We start from the raw sequence: 25,527 nt of genomic DNA on the forward strand, positions 1-25,527 counted from the left end.
ATGGCAGGATAATACAAACATTTATATAAATGTTTTCCTTTACAGCTGGAGAGCCAAGGAAAAGGTTCATTTACTAAGATATTTCATGGGATACGTAGGGATTCAGATGGAGAGGAAGAACGTGAAGTGGATGTATTGCTCAAAGTTCTTGATGCATCCCACCAACATTACCAAGAGGTATGACCACATCTTGCTAACTCAATATAATAAAAAAACGAAATCTGACAATCCATAACGCCATGTCATTTCCTGACACTGATTCCTGGTACTAACCATCGTATAAGTACTCCTTTACTGTTTCACAAATATACCTTACTTTGTTCTGAGCTGATAAGATAATGACAATTATATGTTAAGTAATATACCATAAACTGTGATTGCATTGTAATTACAACTGTCAACTCTTGCTATGCTGACCTTTAGGAGTGGCAGTGACTATGTCTTTGTGTTATCTCTCATTAAAGTGGACCTAAACTGTATCTGAGCAACACACACTGAAAACACTAATTCTTTGTTAATATTCAAAATAGACTCCACCATCCATCCAAATCTCAATGCTTTTTACCCCCTGATAAATTACTTTTAAAAACACCACCCTATCATTTCTGGCCATGGTCATCTTGAGTAAGGGCAGGTGATTCATGTACCATGTAGCATGATTCCAGAGCCGTCTTTATTATTGATTGGACCCCGGGAAAACATTTTCTTGGACCCTCCCAAATCCACTTATCAACTATTCTCAGGCAGTGCAGGTTCAAGGGACAACTGCTTTGGGCCCCACAAAAATGACTGGGCCCGGGGCAGCTGCCCCTTTTGCCCTGCCTTAAAGACAGCCCTGCATGATTCATGCAGCATTTATTACCTGGAATTCATCTGCCGGCAGAAGGGTCACCTCCTCTCAGAAAGCCCCTCCTCCAGATGAAACCAAAAAATGCCCATGAAAACTCCCGGGATGTATGACCTCATTTTGGCCTAACTAAGAACCAGGAAACAATTTAAAAAATGTAAGAAAACGTTTAAAAATATCTTTCTATTTAATAATGATGGCAGCATAAGGATAAAACATAGTTATTAATGATTGAAAGTGTTTAGTTCTGCTTCCCAGAGGAACCCCCCCCATTTGTATCAAAAAATGGGGTTTACCGCAATGCACCCTGGGATTGGATATAAATCTGTGGGGAGAATGTGACAGAGCGTCTTTTGGCGGGAGCATCAGTCCCAGGAGGAGGCTGACGACTGTCTCTCCTCCTGTCAGAGAGTGAAGGTGGTCCAGGCTGTCGGCCTAGGGGGACCAGAGGTTGAGCTGTGCTGCAGAGAAGGGATCTAGAGTGTTGCTGACCGAGTGAAGCTGCTGGGCAGAGGTCTTCAGGAAAAACAATATTGTGAGTACTTAAGATCTGCCCAGGGGTCTGCCTAGGAAAGGGGACCACTCCAGAAGGTCAAGAGGATCCAGGAGCCAGCTAACCAGTAGTTGTGGCAGTAAAAGGGGGTGCCAAGTCTTAAAGATAAAGGTAGGGAAGTGAAAGGGGGCGCCAGTGTGGGCCCTGAAGCGTTCAGCAGTACAGTCAAAGTGTACAGTCAGCTACCTCAGGAAGGAGTACCTCAGGGAGCTAAAAAGGACTTCGCTAGTCAAAGGCAAAGTCATAGTGTCAAGTCAGCGTTAACAGGCATTCAGCCAGCGTTAACTAGTGTCAAGCCAGCGATAACAGGCATAACCAGCGTCAAGCAGCATTTTCTAGAGTCCCTGCCTAATTGTGCATAGTTCAGTTGTTGGAGTATCCCACTCATCCCTTCTTCCATCCAAGTTCCTAATAAACATAAAAACCCAAAGATACTGGACTGGTCCTTTGTCTCAGTGCTCACACTTGGAGAAACATGTTCAAAGGTACTTTTGCTGCACCCGGTGACCCAGGGGGACCCACAGCCAGCACCTATGCTGGAAATTGTGCTACACAGGATTCGATTTTTACATTTTCAATTTGTAAAGTAAATTCTCATCTTGCTTAGAGAAAAGGTGAAGCTGCATTCATTTTTGAATCTTCTTTAGTTCGATATTCAAATTAGTCAAAGCTCCACCTTATTCTCTAAGCCAACTTAGCATTTAGGAAAGAAAACAAGTCTCTCTGCGCTCACAAATTAAGGCACATCAAAACCTTTGGTATAGAGATAGGATGTGAACAGCAAAAATAAGACACATATATTTATATATATATATAAACCAAGAAAGAGAGCGGCACTCACGGGTCTTGAAAGGTAAACGCACAATGACGGTTTTAATTGACGTTTGCTCGTCTTCCTCAGGAGCTTGTGCCTCATAGAAACGTCAATTAAAACCATCATTGTGCGTATACCTTTCAAGACCCGTGAGTGCCGTTCTCTTTTTTGGCTTATACGCGCTCCAGTCTCTGCTGTGCACCCGGGCCCATTTTTTATCCCTGATTTGTGTACACGGTGGCAGTCATTGGATAGTGTGTAATTATATATATATATATATATATATATATATATATGACTAGACATCTTGGGTGTAATTGACTAAAGGAGTAGAGCATGTTCACTTTACATGAATGTTTTTCATTTCGTAAATGTGTTGAGTGGCAAGTGTTTTGGCACCGACTGGCAGTCAGCAGAGTATCACCCAATCCACTAAGCTAAGTAAAAATTCCTTTGCAAAGTAGAAATTCCCTTTGCTATGTGAACAGCCTATTTGTCTTTAGTAAATTAACCCCACTAAATGAGAATATAGGAGTATCAAGCTTGTATCCTCCAGGCACTTTAGAACCTATACTTGATGCAACCAGCTGTTTTGGGCAGCATCCACGTTTTATGTTATCTTTCTGGTGGGGTGGGTACGTGAATTAGGTGTACAACTGAGAAATAGAGTCATAGTAGTGTACAAATAATCCAGAGGTCCCATTGAGCTGGACGCACTGGCAGCGTTACCAACAGCTGGAATCCTTTTTTTATTTATGTAGGTGATGCTTGAATAATCCAAGTGTCAGCTCTGTTCACCAATGCATAGTGGCATCTTTTTAATACTAACTAATGTAATGTTTTATTTAGTTTTACTCACATTGTTTATACTTTATTGCCTTACTAATCAAAATTTTAAATTTTTCACACTGTAGTCTTTTTTAGAAGCCGCCAGTATAATGAACCAACTCTCTCACAAACACCAAGTCCTACTGCATGGAGTCTGTGTGGGGAAACAGAGTGAGTGAGCATGGACTGTTTCACATAGCGCTTTGTGTTTTCTCTTGCTTTTATAAGTGATAAATATTTATTCCCCTCCATGCTTTGTGTATTGCACTAATATTTTATCATATGAATGTCACATTGTGCAGTGCAGTCTATGATGAAGAAAAAATATGGAGACAAATAGCATTGGCTCCTATCAAGGCGATATTTTCATTACTGGAGCCCGTAGACGCACATCCTTTGGTGCTCACCACAACATTTTTACAGTCACGACACATCTATTACAGAGAACATCATTTTTTCTGATGCTAACTTGGTTTAGAATATGGTGGTAATGTGTAAAAAAGCTAATATGAGATGATTGAACTTATACTAATTGTAGAGTAAAATGTTTGACCAGTAAGTAACTATACATTCAGGTGCCTTATGACACATACTGTACCTACATAGTCAACGGCTGGAAGAAATAAGATGCATACTTGCATTCTTTGATTTACACCAAAAATAGATATCTACATTGTGAAACACCAGGCAATTTCCAATTAACATTTATTACCTGTTTAGTTTCCTGTCTTTTTTTTTTATTTGTAAGTCTTTATTAGACATTGTACATTGTTCAGTTAACTCTAGACGAGGTGTATAATGAGAAGATTGGTAAGATACCTAACAAAAAATCTGGAAATGGGAGGTAATGATCCCAAAATACACAATGTGTGAGTTTTACCAGTTTAATGTGGTAAACCACCTTGTTCCCCCTACACAATGGGAACAAGGAAATATGTCAACACAAAGGCTCAAGGAAAAAAAAAAAAAAAAAAAAAACAAAGAAGAAAACCCTGAGCAACAACCACACATGGGCCTCAACAGAGAGGTCGAAATAAAAAAAAAAAGGTGGGGGGTGTTAGGGGAGATGTTTGCGGGGTTTAGGGAAATTTGAAGATAGGGCCGGAAGCAAATCCGAGGGGTGGGAGGGGTCAGGAAGTGCTACACTCCTCTATTCCATCTACTCCCCCCCCCCCCCTCGGAGAACCATCCTGTGCATGGAGTCAGAGGCAGACTGTAACACCCACTAAACGATACCAAAAGGGTTCAAGCGCGTCCAGGGGTAGCTGGCATTAAGTCCAGGTACTCCACAGAGCATCTGTACACCATTCAAGGCCACAACGTCCCCAAAATGTGTCTTTTATATTTTTAAGGAACACTTTCAGACTTTCCATAGATTCAATTTCTGTCTTAAATAAAAACAATTGCAATGTGAAGCTTAAAGTCTAAGTTTAGGTAAGAGAAAAAAAAAGAAAGTACTTACATTTCATCTGAAGTGGCCCCTTTGCTAGTAATGGCTGTCATATTTGTAATCCTTTGTTCTGTGCCCTCTTATACCCTGCAGCTATATTTAATTTTTTTTCTTTGCCTTAAGGCTCCGTTCACATCTAGGCGTTTTGGGGCGTTTTTGGGGAGTTTTTCTGCTCTAGTATCAGCTCTCAAAACGCCCAACAAGACAAATCCTATTCATTTCAATGGCCCCTGTTCACATCTGAGCGTTCTGACGCTGTAAGCAAAACGCCCAACGCTCAAAGTACATGAGCTTCTTTTTGGGCAGATTACAGGGGTTTTCCATTGGTTTCTATTGAATCTAAAAACGCCTACACAGAAAACGCCTGTAAAAACGCCTGTAAATCGCGGTAAAAATCGCGGTAAAATCGTGGTAAAAAAACGCTACGCTCAGGTGTGAATGTAGCCTCAATGCTGTCAACGGTGTGTAAACCTAAAACATAGGTGTGTAGAAATTGGGTTGATGAATATCTTTTTAAACATACAGTATACATACTGAACAAAATTATAAATGCAACACTTGTTTTTGCCCCCATTTTTCATGAGCGAAACGCAAAGATCTAAGAAAACCGGGATTCATGCATGAAGAGAACACCTCTCCAAAGTGCCAGACGCCATCGAATGTGAGCCCACTCAAGTCGGTTACGATGGAGAACTGCAGTCAGGTCGAGCCCCCGATGAGGATGACAAGCATGCAGATGAGCTTCCCTGAGACGGTTTCTGACAGTTTGTACAGAAATTCTTTGGTTATGCAAACCGATTGTTGCTGCAGCTCTCCAGGTGGCTGGTCTCAGACGATCTTGGAGGTGAAGATTCTGGATGTGGAGGTCCTGGGCTGGTGTGATTACACATGGTCTGCGGTTGGGAGGCCGGTTGGATGTACTGCCAAATTCTCTGAAAAGCCTTTGGAGATGGCTAATGGTAGAGAACTGAACATTCAATTCATGGGCAACAGCTCTGGTGGACATTCCTGCAGTCAGCATGCCAATTGCACGCTCCCTCAAAACTTGTGACATCTGTGACATTGTGCTATGTGATAAAACTGCACATTTTAGAGTGGCCTTTTATTGTGGGCAGCCTAAGGCACAGCTGTGCAATAATCATGCTGTCCAATCAGCATCTTGATATGCCACACCTGTGAGGTGGATGGATTATCTCAGCAAATGAGAAGTGCTCACTAACACAGATTTAGACAGATTTGTGAACAATATTTGAGAGAAATAGGCCATTTGTGTACATAGAAAAAGTCTTAGATCTTAGAGTTCAGCTCATGAAAAATAGGGGCAAAAACAAAAATGTTGCATTTATAATTTTGTTCATGTATAGCATCTGATTTTGTATGAGGAGTCTCGCCCCATAAATGCACTCAACCCTCTCATCTTGCCGGCGTTACTTTTCACGTTGCTGGTTCCGGGCGCCGACACTGCCACAAGGTTTTGCTGCTTAGTCTGCAAGAGTCTTCTATGAAAGTTTGAATTTTCTGCGAACTTGGCACTGATTTTGCCACGATTTATGCAGGTTACTACTATAGGATTGTTTCATTCCTGGTAAATTTTCTTTCACCGTTTCGTTTCAGCATCAGTATCTTACAAAAATATTGTCCTTTTTTGCAAAAGGATTTCTTCTCATTTGCCTTTTCATGCCATTTATTCATATGATTCAAATGCTGTACACATCGTATTGTTTAGCCTAACACAATCACCATTACTTCCTTTTCTTTTCTAGCTTTAACCTCCCTGAACTCTTTACTAAGTGCTTATCATATTGCGACTACGTCAATATTTACGTACGATTTAATTTTTGTTCATGACTTACGATATTCATACATCATATTTACTCATCTGCATCTCATTTATCTCTTACTTTTTGGTTATATCTGTAGCTGCCGCACTATCGGTTCCATTTGATATGTTCCTCAGTACATACGATTTATACCTTGTGTCATATTTTAACATATTTTAGGGTACTGTTTGTTAAATATCCAGCTGCATTTACAAATACTCACTTAACCTGTCATATTTCACATATACTGTCTGATTTATTAGACACTTGCACTATGGGTAAATCTTGTTACTTAACCTAGGGCCCAGGTAACATATTATCTGGGTGGTGGTTTTCTTTTGTTTCTTATTTCCCATAGTTCTTGTTTCTACATATACACAGGACTTACAAGTCTGAGTTTCGGTACAGTCAATGCAAGTGGGTATTTCCCCAACCTTTATTGTCACACATTATAATATATTCAAAAATGTTGCTTCTTATCACGTACACAGTAATTTTGTTGTACATACATCATTTATCCTGTCACTTACGGTGTTACACCACTAAAGTTGTCACCTGTCACGCTTACGGTACCTACGGATTGAGATGTTCGTTCATTGTTTTACTTGTTTGGTGGCAAGTCTCCTTATCCATTAACATATACGTCATACAATTATGACACATGACAACACTCATAACTCTTACCTGACAGGTTTTCAGGTAACTAAGGCCTGAGTTTACTTTGTTAATTTGCCTGGTACACCTCAGGCAACTCGGCCTCTTTCACACTTAAGAACTGACACACTTTCGGTCCTGTGCAACTCCAGTTTTCGTTTGTACAACTGACTCACTATAACCAAAGTGAGTCCGCTCGTTGCACCACATAACTCACACGTACACGTTTAACCACTTAAGCCCCGGAGGATTTTCCTGCTAAAAGACCAGGGGGTATTTTGCGATTCAGCACTGCGCGACTTTAACGGACAATTGCGCGGTCGTGCGACGCTGTACCTAAACGAATTTGACGTCCTTTTTTTCCCACAAACAGAGCTTTCTTTTGGTGGTATTTGATCACCTGTGCGATTTTTTGATCACGCGCTATAAACAAAAAAAGAGCGACAATTTTGCAAAAATAGCAATATTTTTCACATTTTTTTATATGAAATTCCCCAAAAAAAAATGTAAAAATCAAAATTTTTTAACATTTTTGGCCAATTTGTTTTATCCTACCTATGTTTGGTAAAAAAAAATCGCAAAAAGCGTATTTTGATTGGTTTGCGCAAAAGTTATCGCGTTTACTAACAAAGGGAAAGATTTTTGTCATTTTTGTTGTTTTTTTTTTTAACGCGTAATGGCGGCGATCTGCGATTTTTTTTGCGGTACTGCGACATTGCGGCGGACAGATCGGACCCTTGACTGACATTTTTGACACTTTTGGGGTTACCAGTGACATTTCTACAGTAATCAGTGCTATACATATGCACTGTTACTGTAAAAATACACTGGCAGTGAAGGGGTTAACTTTATTTGGGAGGGAGGGGCTGTGTGTGTCCCTAGGGGCGTGATTCTTACTGTGATTGGCTGTGGCTCTAGCTGTAAGGACACTGATCAACGGATCTACATACTAGATCCGAGTAATCAGTGTCTTTACAGCGAGGAGAATGACAGGTGGCTTGTTTACACAAGCTGCCTGACATTCTCCCTCTCCCCCGCCGATCGCCGAGTGGCCGGCGGACATCGGGTCCGCCGGTCACACGCGCGGGGGGTGCGTGACCGCGCGGGAGCGGGAGCGCGCCTCCGCGGGCGCGCGCTCGCTCCCCAGACCCTCCCAGGCTAGTGACGTTAATTAACGTCACTCTGCCTGGTAGGGGCTGACCGCCGCAGTAAATCTACTTGCGGCGGTCGGCAAGCAGTTAAAAATGAATAAATAAATACATTTAAAAAAAAAAATATATATATATATATATATATTCACAATAGATTCGTTCTTAGTTACATAGATCATGTCACAGGCTTCGGACATCAAAGAATTTTGCCTCTGTCCCACCATCTCCTGCCAGGGTATCAGAACTTGGTATCACGCCCTTTCTAAGATCCTGGACCATTCCCAAGCTCATGACCGAGTTGCAGAGCAGGGGGTATCTCATACCCAGCTTTGACTTCTAAAGCTGAACTTTTTAGACTATTATTCCCCAGGGCACCAGGCACCAACACTGAGCAAGTCACCTTACGCATGGTTGACACATCCCTCTCACAAATTCACACTACCCATAGTTCATTGGTGACCTCCTTGCTTGAGTTACGAGCCAGGGTAGAAGCATTGGAATGCCGCCCCATCCCCGACCCCGGGGGCCCCTCCATTTCCGGGACACCAGCAGTTCCCAAGACACCCACTGTCTCTGCCTCCGTGCCATTAGCCTCAGGTAAGGGTGCTAGTACCCTCTTTTTCACTCCAGCTCATTTCATACCAGTAAACATAAATAAAGATATTTTAGACGGTAAAGATGTAAATTTGGCCTTCCTTTTAATAGCTGCCCACAATATAGCCAACAAAAAGTCATGCTTGCAGTGATGTCACCGTGGTGGTTAAGACCAGGGACCACAGGCTAAACCATAAGCTCTCCATACCAGATTTTGTCCTTACATTTAGTGTTTTCAGGGATGTAATCTGCTCTGTAAACCCATATAGGAGGGAGGAGCTTGACCTCTACCTTTACGCGGTAGTCGAGTGGGGTGAGAAATACAGCGGGTCAGCTTTATGACAACCATCGCTCCTTTTCCGCCAATGCTGCCGTTATTCTGGCCCAGCACCAGATAGTTACAGACTAGAGCAATGTAGACACAGAGTTATTTTGCCGGCATTTAGTTGGACTTAGGTCTCCAGTTTGTGCGACTTGCCAGTCATCCACACACACTATCTACTGATGCCCCAACGCGGAACCCCTCATCCTACCAGGCACATCTAGAACATCCCCCAGTTTACTCTTGGCCCCAGCTCATACAGCCCAACTAGATAAGCTAGGGCATCCAATTCAGTTTTTAAGTAAAGCACAGATTCTCAACAATTTCAATCAAGCTACGTCCAATTATAGCCAGTGCCCCCTCTGCATGTCTGTGCTATTTGCCTGCACACTGAGACAAGCCAAGACCACATGACTAAGCCGCATCAACATTTTATACTTGCAGGCCTGTTTGGCCACTTACTCTTCCCCCACTTTAAGTCAGTTTTTGATAGATGGTTTCACACAGGGTTTCCATGCTGGGTTTATTTCATTACCACAATCCACAATTGAGTGTAAAAATCTACTGTCGACAGCCACGGGTATGGATTGTTAACTCCATGCCGAACTAGAGAATGGTTTTATCATAGGGGCTTTCATGACACCGCCATTCCACAACTGGAAAGTTAACCCAGTTGGTCTGGTTAGGGGTAAATTCTCCAATAAATTACATTTAATTTACGATTTGTGAGTTTTTCATTCTTGTCACGTGCCTAGTCTTAATTCCTTGATCCCATGTGAGGAATTTTCACTCAAATATACATCTGTTGATCAGGCTATCCAGTACATTTTCAGTATGGGTAAGTATGCATGGCTGTCTAAAGTCGACATTTCTGATGCCTTCAAGGTTCTCCCCATATTGCCTTCCCTCTGGCAGTGGCATAATATTAAGTGGAGAGTGTTGGCATTAACAACTCCAAGCGGTAGACTTGTGGACTCGACCCGGGTAACCTCTGGACTCTGCAGGCCACTCTGATAAAACTCAATATACAGGCAGCATATGGTTCGTTCAGAATGACCTGACATCGGTTTATTTCATACAAACTTATATACATTGAAAGACAAAACACGCCCAGTGACCCTTAGACTATACAGTACATTTAGATTCTACATGACATGTCATGGGACCTTTGGCGGTTAACAGAAAAACGAGACGTCTGGGTCTCACTTAGATCGAAACTTGTCTGGGACATACATAAATAACATTTCTGTGAAACCACAAGACTTATAACTCAAAATAAAGTATTTCTGAAAGAACTGCGTGGGTGAAGATCTATGCACAATACATAAATTAATACAGTAATCTTATAGAATGATTTTTACACAAAATGGTTCAGCTATGGCTCAAGGTCCATATTCCTTTCAGAGAGGTTTGTATTATTTCGCTACCAAACTTACTTTTGGGTCCAAAAGTAGCCCCTGGCTGTTTGATACCTTTTGCGAAGGCACTAAATTGGATTCTTGTCCATGAAGCACACTGTCAGAGGGTTATTCACTATCTATTCTAGACAATTACCTTTTTATTGCAACAAGCCCCTACTGATCTACAGAAGCTCATGGCACTTTTTTCTGCACTTAACGTCCCAGTGGCCGCCAAAAAAGGTGTGGGCCCGGCTACTGCACCCACCTTTCTGGGGATTATGTTAGACACCCAGTCCATGCAGGCTAGACTGCCTGCGGACAAATTAACTAAAATTCGAGACCATAACTATGCATTTATGATCTCCCAAGCCTGTACCAGAAAGGAACTGAAATCACTGCTGGGTATGCTAAATTTTGCTATGAGAATTATTCCCCAAGGTAGGTCCTTCATTTCTAGGTTGCTGGCATTGTTACCCACAGCCCCGACTCTTATTCTCAGATCAAATCAATTCTCAGACCCCACGGCCTTATCTGATTTACACATGTGGGAAGATTTCCTTCAGTGTTGAAACGGCATTGCCATGTTCATCCCTGCAGTGTCAGTGTTATCTCCCCCCCCCCCCCCCAAGTTATTACCAATGATGCAGCCACCAAAGGCTATGCAGCAATTTTTGACACTCACTGGTTAGCAGGACTGTGGCCAGACGAAAGTCTGGCAATTCCCAGGTTTGCACAAACGTCATCACTTTTTGAAAGTTACTGTATAGTTTCGCAGCACAGGTGTGGGGTCACCAATGGACAGGTAACACGGTAGTTTTCTCCACAGACAATCAGGCCACCGCCAAATTCATTAACAAAGGTAGGTCCAGTTCATTACTTATCATGTCTAGGTTCATTTGGCTATCCCTCCAATACAAATTCCATTTTCACTGCAAATTCATCAACGGTGTAGATAATACAGCCGCGGATACTTTATCACGATTTAATTACCCACTGTTTTTCCAGCAGGTTCTAGACACTGGCGCCATAGCCACTCCAGCCCTGTATTACTCACTGTTAACAATGGATTCGATACTCACTGGGCCTGTGCAGTTGCATTGATCGACAAGTCACTATCAGCCAACACAAGAAAGGCGTACATTATGGCTTGGAATACTTTCCAGTCGTTCCAGTCCCAGTAGCCCAGTCTAAATTACCACAACATTAAATACCTGTTGGCTTTAGTAGCCTACTGCCACTCCCAGGTTCAACTTTTATTACAACACCATTAAGACATATTTGGCAGGAATTCAGCACTTTGTATCCGTACTGCACCCCGATAAGCCCTATATTTTTTCGGCACATTCCATTAGGGCATATTAAAGGGGATTGGTTAGTTGGGTATCACCACAGAGTGGCGCTGTGGACACTATTGTAGTAAACTGTGCCTCATCCTCAATTGAATTAAACAAAAATAAAAGAAAATATGGACTTTGGTGGCACAACATAGTCTTACAAGACACTATATTCCGTAAAAATTGTATTTTATTATAAATCCATTAAAATACCACATAAAAGACAACTTTGATTGTGGAGAACAGTAAACCTCAATTGAGTTCTAAGCCCAACACAAAAAAAGATAGACCATGAGACCTGGATCTCACCGAGAGTTCCGGGCGCCGTACGAACAATTGGGACCTGGTACTCCCGATTCTGGGTCACCTGATCACTGTTTGTAGGCTCTGATTGGCTACCACAGGGATCAGTCACTGTGAAGCCTGCCCCTGTGTTTCTCTCCATTCTCTCTACATTGTATCTTTGTCTCTCCTTGAAAAATATAACAAAAATACCAAGGCTTGATCTAGGTCAGTGCCAGGGTCAAAGGTCAAAGTAAAGGTCAGGGTCAGTATATTTTGGGCAGTATTTTTTTATCCTGAAAAAAAAAAAACAAGATATAATTCACCTGGATGTATAAAGTAGTTGTGATGATATGTACGGTTTTACAGACACATGTCAAAGTTTAAAAATTGTGCTTAGGCATTAAGATTTGTTTTACCCTTAGGCGCAAAGGCGTTAAGGTCGTCACAGAGGACAAGGGACACTCTTTACGTCTGGAGGAAAAGAGATTTAATCTCCAAATACTTCACAGGCTTCTTCACAGTAAGGGATGTAGAAATGTGGAAGAGCTGGTTCTGGCCAACTCAGTAGATTGCTTTAAAAAATGCCTGGATTCTTTCTTAAATGTACCTATTTTTAGCTGGATACTAATATTCTTAGGTAAAGTTGATTCAGGGAATATCCGATTGCCTCTCGGGGGATCAGGTAGGGATATTAGGAAATTTTTCCCCTGCTGGAGCAAATTGGATCATGCTTTGCTGGTGGTTTTTTTTTTGCTCTCCTCTGGATCAACTGTAGGTAAAGAGTTGTGTATATAGGATTGTATATATATTTTTTTCCTTTTATTAGTTGAACTAAATGGACTTGTGTCTTTTTTCAACCAGACTAACTATGTACCGTATATACTCGAGTATAAGCCGAGATTTTCAGCATGTTTTTTCATGCTGCAAATGCCCCCCTCGGCTTATACTCGAGTCACTGTCTCAGTGTCTTTTTAAAAATGGTGCCGCCCGGCCCCGACGTCTTACCGAGCATATGCCGCATGCCCGGGAATAGCCGATTGGGTTTTCCTGAGCATCGGCGGCGCATTCGCGGTGACGTATTGGCGCCGGGCAGCGCGATTTTTGAATCAAAGGCGCCTCACCAAAAGGTAAGGGAGACTCCTCCACAGCCCCTGCCTTTCCTCATGCAGTGCTGTGGGCATGGTACAGGACATTCTCCTGTACCATGCCCGCAGCACTGCATCTCCTGTGCCATGCCTGTGCATACTGTGCCATGCCTATACCTACTGTGCCATGCCTGTACATACTGTGCCATGCCTATACCTACTGTGTCATGCCTATACCTACTGTGCAATGCCTGTAAATACTGTGCCATGCCTGTATATACTGTGCCATGCCTACACCATCATCTGTGCTATGCCTATACTATCTCCTGTACAATGACCTGTGCCATGGCTGTACCATGACCTGTGCCATGCCTGTACCATGCCTGTACCATGACCTGTGCCATGCCTGTACCATGACCTGTGCCATGCCTGTACCATGACCTGTGCCATACCCTTACCATGACCTGTTCCTTGCCTATACCATGACCTGCGCCATCTCCTGTACCATGCCCGCAGCCCCTGTTTTGTGTCTCGTGGTGGTCCAGTTGGGTCCAGTAGCTGCTGCATTTCCCACCCTAGGCTTATACTCGAGTCAATACGTTTTCCCACTTTTTTTGTGGTAAAATTAGGGGCCTCGGCTTATATTCGGGTCGACTTATACTCTAGTATATACAGTAACTATACAGTATATTCTTGATAATAAAGTAACCACTTGGGAATAATCATCGTGCATACAATTCGCATTTAGAAATTCATCACAATATTTTATAGTGTATAACAAATGTATATGTTATGTGCTAAGATTTATGATAATCATATTGCCAGTGAAATCACAATATTGAACAAATGATGAACTCATGTTTTCCCCACGACTCTTTATAATAAAAAAACATAAAGATGAACTCCAGGCAGATAGAAAAACCATTACGCGTTGTATAGCTGTAATTCTTCTTCTTTTGTTTGCCATCTATTTGTAGATCTCTCTTTATATGTTCTGAAAAATGTCTTAAATAAATAAAAAATAGACAGTTATCCAAAAAAAAAAAAAAAAAAACACCATTATGTTCAACCATGTATACATAAAAAAAATATTTTATTTTAAAATACAGCTAGTATAAGTACCTGAATATTTCTTTAGTTTTAAGTTCCTAAAAATCTCAGAAAAGCAAAAATCCTTGGGCAAGTAGCACAGTTGATTGTATAAACTGTATACATTTCAAATGATGTGCCGTTTAATTTAGCTTTAATACTTGTCTCCCCCTGCAGTTAATTTTGTTTTGTGGTAATACAGTAAAAATGCAACTTGATGTAATCTTTGTTAGTTCTCCTTCCTTTACCAAAAAACTGCAGGTAAGGGACTTCTGTAGATAAAAACAAACTGTGCAGCTTGGATCAAACATAAATACTGCCCTTGTTATAGGTGTAGGCCATTTATGTACAATACCTTCCAAAGCCTGGACAAAAAAACTCCCAGAGATGGCATCACCCGGTCCTGCCTTGTTTGCTGAAACATTGTTACTCAGTCAGTTCCCAGCTGAAAGTGATTGTAAACCTTTTTTACCTGGTTTTGGACAGTGCAGCCCTGGTCCTCCTTTTCTAGGATCCCCCACTGACGCTCCTGGCTCCCTCTTTTCGGCGAGTGCCCCCATAGGAATCTGCTTCCTATGGGGACACTAGTGTGGTCTTGATCCTGAGCATCTATAAACACAAACAGTGTGACTTGGCATCACCCCTGTTCCCTCATCACATGATTTGATTGACAGCATCAGGAACCAATGGTTCCTGCTGCTATCAATCTGCCCTGTGAGGAGGGAGAGAGCAAAGAGAGCTGCTGCTCTTAGGCATAGCGCTCTATCGAGATCAAGCCTAGGTAAGTATAAGAGGGGGCTTGTGGGATCCTGTGGCACAGAAGGTTTATTACCTTAATGCAGAGAATGCGTTTAGAACCTCTTTAACCAGTTCTGGACCGGAAGATTTTCATGCTTAATGACCAGACTCTATTTTGTAATTCGGCACTGCATTATTTTAACGGACAATTGTGTGGTCGTGCGATGCTGTACCCAAATAAAATGAATGTCCTTTTTTTCCCACAAATAGAGCTTTCTTTTGGTGGTATTTGATCACCTGTGCGATTTTTATTTTTTGCGCTATAAATAAAAAAAAATAGCGACAATTTTGAAAAAAAAAAAAACAATATTTTTCACATTCTGCTATATAACATTCCCAAAAAAAAAAAAACATTAAAAATCAAAATTTTATAACATTTAAGGCCAATTTGTTTTCTGCTACATATTTTTGGTAAAAAAAAATCACAATAAGCGTATTTTGATGGGTGTGCGCAAACGTTTTTGCGTCTATTAACTTCGGGAAAGATTTATGTCATTTCTATTGTTTTTTTTACTAGTAAGGGCGGCGATCTGCGATTTTTTGCGGGACTGCGACATTGCAGCTGACAGATCGGACCCCTAACTGACATTTTGGACACTTTTGGGGGTACCAGTGACATTACTACAGTAATCAGTGCTAAAAATATGCACTGTTACTGTAATAATGCCATTGGCAGGGAAGGGGTTAATACTGTTGGTGATCAAGGGGTTAAATGTATGCCTAAGGGAGTGATTCTAGCTGTGGGGGGGTTGGGCTTGTGAGATGATCACAGAGACATGCGATCCTATATAGCAGGATCACATGAGCTCTGTGATCATTGCAGGGAGAAGGATGGATGGCTGTGTTTACAACAGCTGACCGTCCTTCTCTGTCAGCGGGGAGAGATCGCCGGTGTCAGGCGGCAATCGGAGCCACCTGACACACGCTCCAGCTTCCCCGCTGACGATCAGGGGTGGGAGCGCGCTGCCAGCGGCGCGCGCTCGCCCCTAGCTCCTCCCAGGCAAATGACGTACCGATACGTGGTATTGCCTGGGAGAGCCACTATGCCGACGTATATTTACAGTATGTGGTCGGCAAGTGGTTAAAGCCCCTTGCATGCTCTCTTTTCCCCGTGATGCATTAGCTCTGAGCTCAGTGATGCTGCAATGGAAGAGATAGTAGACCACACATGTGTGGGAGTTTGAGAACTCGCTCCTGTGATGGTGGGGGTGAGCAGTAATGCATTGGAGTGACTTAGCAACGTCCTAGCATCAAGGCAAGATGCCATCTCTGGAAATGTTTCAGTCAGGCTTCAGAAGGTACATAAAAGGCCTACACTTATAAATTAGGGGGATTATCCAGCTTTAGTCAAAGCTGCATGCACAGTTTAATTTTATATACAGGCGCCCCTACATAAGCAGTTTTTTGATAATAGTGAACTAATCCTTTAAACCTTGTAGCACATTATCTTGGAGTTCTTTACAGTTTTTCATATTACAATCTATTTATTATATTCTAGTTGTGATGGTCCAGGAGTTTATAGTTCTGGGTGCCTTAGATCTCTACTTAAAAAGACAGCATCAGAAGGGTCCTATTCCTGTCAGCTGGAAGCTGGAAGTGGTCAAGCAGCTTGCCTACGCTCTCTGTTATATGGTATGACTTGATAAATTCCAGGATTTAGTAACAAATAGACTTGAATGCGCATTTCCATTTTTTGCAGTAAAATGTAAGTAATCCCCAGTGCATTTTTCTATATGTTCCCATTAGTTAAGCATACATAAAAATACTAAACCAATCTAAAAATAAACCTCAGGCTTGGTTATGTTAACAATGGAGCTGCTGCACCCTAAGAAACCTGAATGTCAGATGCAAAATATTACTTAACAAATAAAAAGTGCGCTGGCTCCTTAAAAGACAATGAGTTCATGAAGTGAACTCCCACATATGCACATGTGATAAAACCGGATTTCATAACAAAAACGCTCATAACAATTGTGCAAAATAAATAAATGAATGAAAATGGAATTCATCAATAACTATCAATTAGTATAACACAGCAGAAATGTGAAAATTGGTATTAATATATAAATAAGTAATGAAAAAAAATAAAAAAAATCATTCTTAACCACTTAAGCCCCAGAAGATTTTACCCCCTTCCTGACCAGGGCCTATTTTGCGATTCGGCACTGCGTGATTTTAACGGACAATTGCGCGGTCGTGCGACTCTGTACCTAAACAAATTTGACGTCCTTTTTTTCCTCACAAACAGAGCTTTCTTTTGGTGGTATTTGATCACCTGTGCGATTTTTTGATCTTGCGCTATAAACAAAAAAAGAGCGTCAATTTTGCAAAAATAACAATATTTTTCACATTTTTTTATATGAAATTCCCCCAATAAAAATGTAAAAATCAAAATTTTTTAACATTTTCGGCCAATTTGTTTTATGCTACCTATGTTTGGTAAAAAAAATTGCAAAAAGCGTATTTTGATTGGTTTGCGCAAAAGTTATCACGTTTACTAACAAAGGGAAAGATTTTTGTCAATTTTGTCATTTTTTTTTTTAAACGCGTAATGGCGGCGATCTGCAATTTTTTTGCGGTACTGCGACATTGCGGCGGACAGATCGGACCCTTGACTGACATTTTTGATACTTTTGGGGTTACCAGTGACATTTCTACAGTAATCAGTGCTATACATATGCACTGTTACTGTAAAATTACACTGGCAGTGAAGGGGTTAACTTTTTTTTGAGAGGGAGGGGTTTTGTGTGTCCCTAGGGGCGTGATTCTAACTATGATTGGCTGTGGCTTGAGGTGTAGGAACAGTGATCAATGGACCTACATAGCAGAACTGTATGATCTCAATTCCTACACAGGGGAGAATGACAGGCAGCTTGTTTACATCAGCTGCCTGCCTTTCTCCCTCTGCACCGACGATCGCCGAGTGACCGGCGGACATCTGGTCCGCCGGTCACACGTGCGGGGGGGTCCGTGACCGCGCGGGAGCACGCTCGCTCCCCAGAGCCTCACAGGCTAGTGACGTATATATACATCACTTTGCCTGTGAGGGGCTGACCGCCGCAGTATATGTACTTGCGGCGGTTTGCAAGCGGTTAATTTAAAGTCACTAATTATTCTTATAAAGTAATGCACATGGATGGACTCTATAAGATTAATCAGTGACCTTTGAGTTATTTATGATTTTTTTTTTTAGTTATTTATTTATAGATTTTATATTATTATATTTTTGATGTGTTCTACTAATTCATAGTCATTGATGAATTGCATTTTCATTTATTTATTTATATTGCCAATTTACCAAGTTATGATGAGCGGTTTTGTTATGAAATAGTGCTTTATCACATGTGTATATGTGGGATTTCACGTTATGAGTTCATTGTCATTTAGGAGACAGCGCACTTTCTTTTATTTGTTAAATAATATTTCGGATCTGGCATTCAGGTTTGAGGTGCAGCAGCTCCATTGTTAACATTGTTAGCAAGCGTGAGGTTTATTTATAGATTGGTTAGGCAACAGGGCAATTCCTTTTATTTGTTAGATATCTAAAAATATGTTTTTTAAATAGTTCTTACCTCTTAGATGTGTGTGATGAGAAGGCATCATGACAATGGGAACATGTAACAAATATAAAGAAGTTGTTATTCCAGTTTAGCTGCAGAAGTGGAAATACAAATGAAGTAATGCATTTATTTCAGCCAGCCTCTAACGTATTAGAAGCCATGGGAAAATGCATTTGTGCTCAGACTAATTCTCATGTGAATATTTAACAATTGTTCAGAAGCCTAATTTATTTGCAAAACCACTTTTTATAATTAAACTGCTAAATGTGTGTGTAACTGAGGCTCAAGGAAAGCTGTAACAAGTTAAAATGGTTGTAAAAGCTAAAGGTTTTTTTTTTACCTTAATGCATTCTCTGCATTAACCACTTTAGCCCGGAGGATTTGGCTGCTCAATGAGCAGGCCCTATTTTGCCATTCGGCACTCTGTGGCTTTAACGGACAATTGGTCGGTCGTGCTACGCTGTACCCAAATGAAATTGACGTCCTTTTTTCCCCACAAACAGAGCTTTCTTTTGGTGGTATTTGATCAATTGTGCGATTTTTATTTTTTGCGCTATAAACAAAAAAATAACATCAATTTTGAAAAAAATAACAATATTTTTCATATTTTTTTATATGAAATTCTCAAAAAAAAATGTAAAAATCAAAATGTTTTAACATTTTAGGCTAATTTGATTTCTGCTTTGGTAAAAAAAATCACAATAAACGTATTTTGATTGGTTTGCGCAAAATTTATTGCGTTTACTAACTATGGGAAAGATTTATGTCATTTTTGTTGTTTTTTTTTTTAACTAGTAATGGCGGCGATCTGTGATTTTTTTTGCGGGACTGCGACACTGCAGAGGACAGATCGGACCCCTAACTGACATTTTTGACACTTTTGGGGGTACCAGTGACATTACTACAGTAATCAGTGCTATAAATATGCACTGTTACTGTAAAAATGACACTGACAGGGAAGGGGTTAACTTTACTGGTGATCAAGGGGTTAAGTGTATCCCTAGTGGCGTGATTCTAACTGTCAGGGGGGCGTAGCTTGTGAAATCTTCACAGAGACATGCGATCCTATATAGCAGGATCACATAGCCTCTGTGATAATCTAAAGCCCCGTACACACGTACCGATCGTCGTCATACAAACGTTCGTCTTTTCTCCCCGGGATGTCGATGTCTGTTGAAAAGTGCAAAGACAGCACAAGAATTTTGTCCGCCGACTTCAGCTGACTGCAGAAGTGATGTCATGTAATGGTTAACTTTCCCTGTGTTTTTTCTTTTCTGAGCATGCCCAGTTTTGCAAATCTGCGGTCTGTCGGCTGATTTCTGTACTGACTGGCGAACAATCGTCCGTTCTGGTGTCGGCATACAAAAATTTTCATGTTTGCAAGAAAGACTCTTGTCGGCAGAATGTGCGCAGACAGCTGTCGGAGGCACCATACTAACAAGCGTACAATCGGCAGATCTTTCGTCCGCCGACGTTTGTATGACGACGATCGGTACGTGTGTACGGGGCTTAAGGGAGAATGACAGACGGCTGTGTTTACATCCATGTTTTGCCCAGCAGCGGCAGAGTGCCACAGTATATGTACAGTGGGCGGGGTGGAAGTTGTTAAGATAAAAATCTTTTATGTGCAGCTCCCCCCAGCCCCCCTAAATACTTACCTGAGCCTGATCTTGATCCAGCACTGTGCCCAAGATCAGCAGCACAGCTCTCTCTCTTCCTCCTCACTGGCTCCTGCTGTTGTCAATCAAATCTAGTGACAAGGGAACAGGGGGTGGGACCGAGTCGAACTGTGTGTGTTAATAGACGTATCCAGTATGATCTAGCCCGCACAAGTTCGCTGCGGCAAACTCACCCAGAAGTTCAGCCACCCTTCTCCTTCCCCCGCAGCCGGCCCTTTCACAGAGCTCATTGCGATTCGCACATATGCAGTAGAGACCTGGCTGTGAAGCCGCAATATAGCAGATAGCAGATTGAAAAATCTGATCGGGTAAAGACACTACTGGATTCTTGGACCGTAAGTGTCCTAATATAAAAGTCAGCAACTGCAGTATTAGCAGCTGCTGAATGTTAATGACTATTTACTTTTTATTTCATAGTCATTTAATGCCTTTAATAGTCATTTAGTCAAATTATATCTACCTTTTTTCTGCAGGTGCCTGGAAAAAAAATATAAAAAAAATATATATATATATATATATATATACAGTATATATATATATACAGTATATATATATATATATATATATATATATATATATATATATATATATATATATATATATATATATATATATATACAGTGCCTTGCGAAAGTATTCGCCCCCCCTTGAACTTTTCGACCTTTCCCCACATTTCAGGCTTCAAACATAAAGATATAAAACTGTAATTTTTTGTGACGAATCAACAACAAGTGGGACACAATCATGAAGTGGAACGAAATTTATTGGATATTTCAAACTTTTTTACTAATAAAAAAACTGAAAAATTGGGCGTGCAAAATTATTCAGCCCCCTAAGTTAATACTTTGTAGCACCACCTTTTGCTGCGATTACAGCTGTAAGTCGCTTGGGGTATGTCTCTATCAGTTTTGCACATCGAGAGACTGAAATTTTTGCCCATTCCTCCTTGCAAAACAGCTCGAGCTCAGTGAGTTGGATGGAGAGCGTTTGTGAACAGCATTTTTCAGTTCTTTACACAGATTCTTGATTGGATTCAGGTCTGGACTTTGACTTGGCCATTCTAACACCTGGATATGTTTATTTGTGAACCATTCCATTGTAGATTTTGCTTTATGTTTTGGATCATTGTCTTGTTGGAAGACAAATCTCCATCACAGTCTCAGGTCTTTTGCAGACTCCATCAGGTTTTCTTCCAGAATGGTCCTGTATTTGGCTCCATCCATCTTCCCATCAATTTTAACCATCTTCCCTGTCCCTGCTGAAGAAAAGCAGGCCCAAACCATGATGCTGCCACCACCATGTTTGACAGTGGGGATGGTGTGTTCAGGGTGATGAGCTGTGTTGCTTTTATGCCAAACATAACGTTTTGCATTGTTGCCAAAAAGTTCAATTTTGGTTTCATCTGACCAGAGCACCTTCTTCCACATGTTTGGTGTGTCTCCCAGGTGGCTTGTGGCAAACTTTAAACTACACTTTTTATGGATATCTTTAAGAAATGACTTTCTTCTTGCCACTCTTCCATAAAGGCCAGATTTGTGCAGTATACCACTGATTGTTGTCCTATGGACAGAGTCTCCCACCTCAGCTGTAGATTTCTGCAGTTCATCCAGAGTGATCATGGGCCTCTTGGCTGCATCTCTGATCAGTCTTCTCCTTGTATAAGCTGAAAGTTTAGAGGGACGGCCAGGTCTTCGTAGATTTGCAGTGGTCTGATACTCCTTCCATTTCAATATTATCGCTTGCACAGTGCTCCTTGGGATGTTTAAAGCTTGGGAAATCTTTTTGTATCCAAATCCGGCTTTAAACTTCTCCACAACAGTATCTCGGACCTGCCTGGTGTGTTCCTTGTTCTTCATGATGCTCTCTGCACTTTAAATGGACCTCAGACTATCACAGTGCAGGTGCATTTATACGGAGACTTGATTACACACAGGTGGATTCTATTTATCATCATTTAGGTCAAAATTGGATCATTCAGAGATCCTCACTGAACTTCTGGAGAGAGTTTGCTGTACTGAAAGTAAAGGGGCTGAATAATTTTGCACGCCCAATTTTTCGGTTTTTTATTTGTTAAAAAAGTTTGAAATATCCAATAAATTTCGTTCCACTTCATGATTGTGTCCCACTTGTTGTTGATTCTTCACAAAAAATTACAATTTTATATCTTTATGTTTGAAGCCTGACATGTGGCAAAAGGTCGAAAAGTTCAAGGGGGCCGAATACTTTCGCAAGGCACTGTATATTTATGTTTGTGTTTGAACCCGTACGATCACTTTAAATATGCAACCTCCTAAAAAAAAGGCTGTTTTTTTTTCATGCTGACCAGATGCAACAAAAATGCAGGTCAACCTAAATTGCATATCCCCCATATCAAAAGAAGTGACTATCCACTCTCTAGAGCAGCCTTTCTCAACCTTTTCAACGCAGAGGAACCCTTGAAATAAATTTCTGGTCTTGGGGAACCCCCGATAAAATTAAAAATCTACAACTCATAACACATTAGAGTGACAGTCAGTGGGAAGAATGCTCCTTACTCTTGTCATCATTGGGAAGAATTACCACCTTACAGATAGCTAAAAGGAACAATAGTGTCATTGGAAACTTATCTGAGAGGCAGAAATTGCCTATTGTGTTGAAAAATGTAAGGAGTATGGCCCTGATGAAATAACTGTGTCCTGTGTAGAGCTGCCTACAATTTAAGTGGTAATACTTAAATAGGAATTGGTATTTGAGGTGTGGCGCTGCTACTGATATATTACCCAATAAGCAAATATAACTGTTAAGAATGCACAATTCATACAAAGAAATAGGTGACTCCAAAACCCATACTAAGATGGGTGTGACTAAAATCACTCAAAAAGTGCTGTGAATGTTAAACATCAATTCTAATGAATAAATAAATAAATAAATAAATAATTAAAGTGCTAGTGCCAATCTGTGCTGTTATCTCAACATGTGCTGTATCCCAATGATTGCAATATATAAAAAATGAATAATTCATGGTGTATCATACATGGTAGGTGCCAAAAAACATCATGAGGTGATGCAAAGTGCTCAGTGTAATAACCCAGTGGGTTAAACATATAAAGTATTAAAAAATAAACATTATGAGCAAGACCGCACTACATAAATTAATAATACATCGTATCCACAGTGATAGTGCTTGGTGATGTAGAAATCCTTTTTCCCTTGGTGCAACAGGCTAATGGTGCAGTAGATATCCGATTCTCCACTAGTAAGCAGTGGCCACTCACCAGAAGCACTCAGGCCTCTGGGACCTAAAGTGCCTGTAGATCTCCTCTCTTTTTGGGGACCACTTTCTTCTAGGGGTGGGTCAGGATCACGTATATCCGCTTGTACTCAAAGAAATGTAGAGAAACTTCTCATAGGGTAATCAGTTTTATTAAAGGTTTGTGCAGAGTTTAAAAAGTGGTAACTCACATTTGTAGGTGCCTCTACTGGCACTAGATACAGGCAATGGTATAAAATCCAGGAACCGCCGCTCTGTAGCTGGCGTGCGTCTAATACCTCTCTGACCAGCCGCTAACCGGAAATGACGTCGCGCTGAAACCTCAATGCATTTCACCGATTTCTTTGTATGAATGGTGCACTCTTTACAGTTATATTTGCTTATTGGGTAATATATCAGTAGCAGCGCCACATCTCAAATCCCAATTCCTATTTAAGTAATTGCCTATTGCTCAAGGAACCTCTAGCAACCCTAGGGTTCCACGAAGCCTTGGTTGAGAAACCCTGATGTAGAAGAACACATATCTTTAAACACATGTCTCTTGTCTCTTCTACAGGAGGATAAGCAACTAGTTCATGGGAACATTTCAGCTAAAAAAATACTTTTGACCCGTGAAGGTGACAAGGATACCCCCCCTTTCATTAAACTCAGTGACCGTGGTATAAGCATCAAAATCCTCGATCAAGGAAGTAAGCTCTTCAGAAAACATTTATCAGATTTATCAAACATTTTGTCCAATGTCTGTACATTTACCTTATTCTCTACTTTTATATTGTCACACAATGCATCCTCTTATTAAGAATTAACAATGAGGTGTGAGTCCCATGGCTTTTTGTATCTAATATTATTGTATCTTCTAGGTTACCAGTTCATGTAACTCTGGTTCTATTGTAAGTGGGAAATCATTATAACATAATACATCTGACTCTGCTTGAAAGGAAGCTATAAAAGTTTTGGTCAATATACAATCCTTACCTAACCACTTGACCTCCGGAAGGTTGTTCCCCCTACATGACCAGAGCATTTTTTTGCTATTCAGCACCATGCTACTTTAACTGGCAAAAAGAGCGTTCTTTTGGTGGCATTTGATCACTGGGTTTTTATTTTTTTATATTACATAAAACAAAAAAACAAAACAATGTTTTATGTTATAAAGCATACACATTAACAAAACCAAAAAATCAAATATCCTCATAAATTTTGACTAAAATGTATTCTGCTACATGAATTTGGTAAAGAAAAAAATACTAATAAGTGTATATTGATTGATTTGTGCACAAGTTATAGGGATTGGTTTACTACAGAAAAATAGACTGTGCACTTTTGCAAGTGCGTTTGAACACTGCAAGTGCAGTTGCTCCAGAGCTCAGTAAATGAGGCAGAGCTCTGCTGACTTCATCATCCAATCATGTGCAAGCAAAAATGCAGTTTTTTTTATTCCCCTTGCATGTGATTGGGTGTTCTTTGCAAGGTGAAGCTTTACCTCATTTACTAAGCCCTAAAGCAACTGCACTTGCAGAGTGAAATTGCACTTGCAAAAGTGCGCAGTCCATTTGCCTTGAGCAAATCAACCCCATAGTGTCTACAAACTATGGTATATATACTTGAATTTATGTAGTTATAGATGCTATACTGTAATGGTGGTGATCAGCGGCTTAAAGAGGGACTTTGATAGGGTGGTAGACAATCTGGCACTAACAGACACTATCTGGGAGGTTCATTCGTCTCTTATGGGCCACCCTATTGCAATTTTACTGCTACAGGGCAGCACCTCTGCGCTGGATTACGTGTGTATATATACTTAAACCAGCTCTTCCGGGTAGGGGGCGCGCATGCTTGCAGCCAAAGGCTCACTCCTGCTGTGATCACACAAAGTGGGAACCCAGTGGTGGGTACCGTGGACTCGATGTCCGCTGGCAACTGCCGATCCTCCAGCAGAGCGGCAGAATGCAAACTAGGTAAACAAGGCAGATTGCCATTCTGACAGGAGGGAAGGCATGGATCCCCTAGTAAA

The 25,527-nt window shown here is 41.0% G+C and overlaps 1 protein-coding gene across 1 annotated transcript in view; it reads left to right on the forward strand.

Annotated features, from left to right (window-relative positions):
* The window catches only part of JAK3 (Janus kinase 3), a 184,719-nt gene that overhangs the window by 127,098 nt on the left and 32,094 nt on the right, over positions 1-25,527 (forward strand). The window contains exons 12-15 of the mRNA XM_082267037.1: positions 46-177; positions 3,129-3,213; positions 16,523-16,656; positions 24,070-24,202. Of these exons, the coding sequence (XP_082123163.1) occupies positions 46-177; positions 3,129-3,213; positions 16,523-16,656; positions 24,070-24,202 (484 nt within the window). The remainder of the gene's footprint in view (positions 1-45; positions 178-3,128; positions 3,214-16,522; positions 16,657-24,069; positions 24,203-25,527) is intronic.

Source organism: Pelophylax lessonae (genome assembly GCF_965119305.1).
Source record: "Pelophylax lessonae genome assembly, chromosome: 1".
Taxonomy (NCBI): domain Eukaryota; kingdom Metazoa; phylum Chordata; class Amphibia; order Anura; family Ranidae; genus Pelophylax; species Pelophylax lessonae.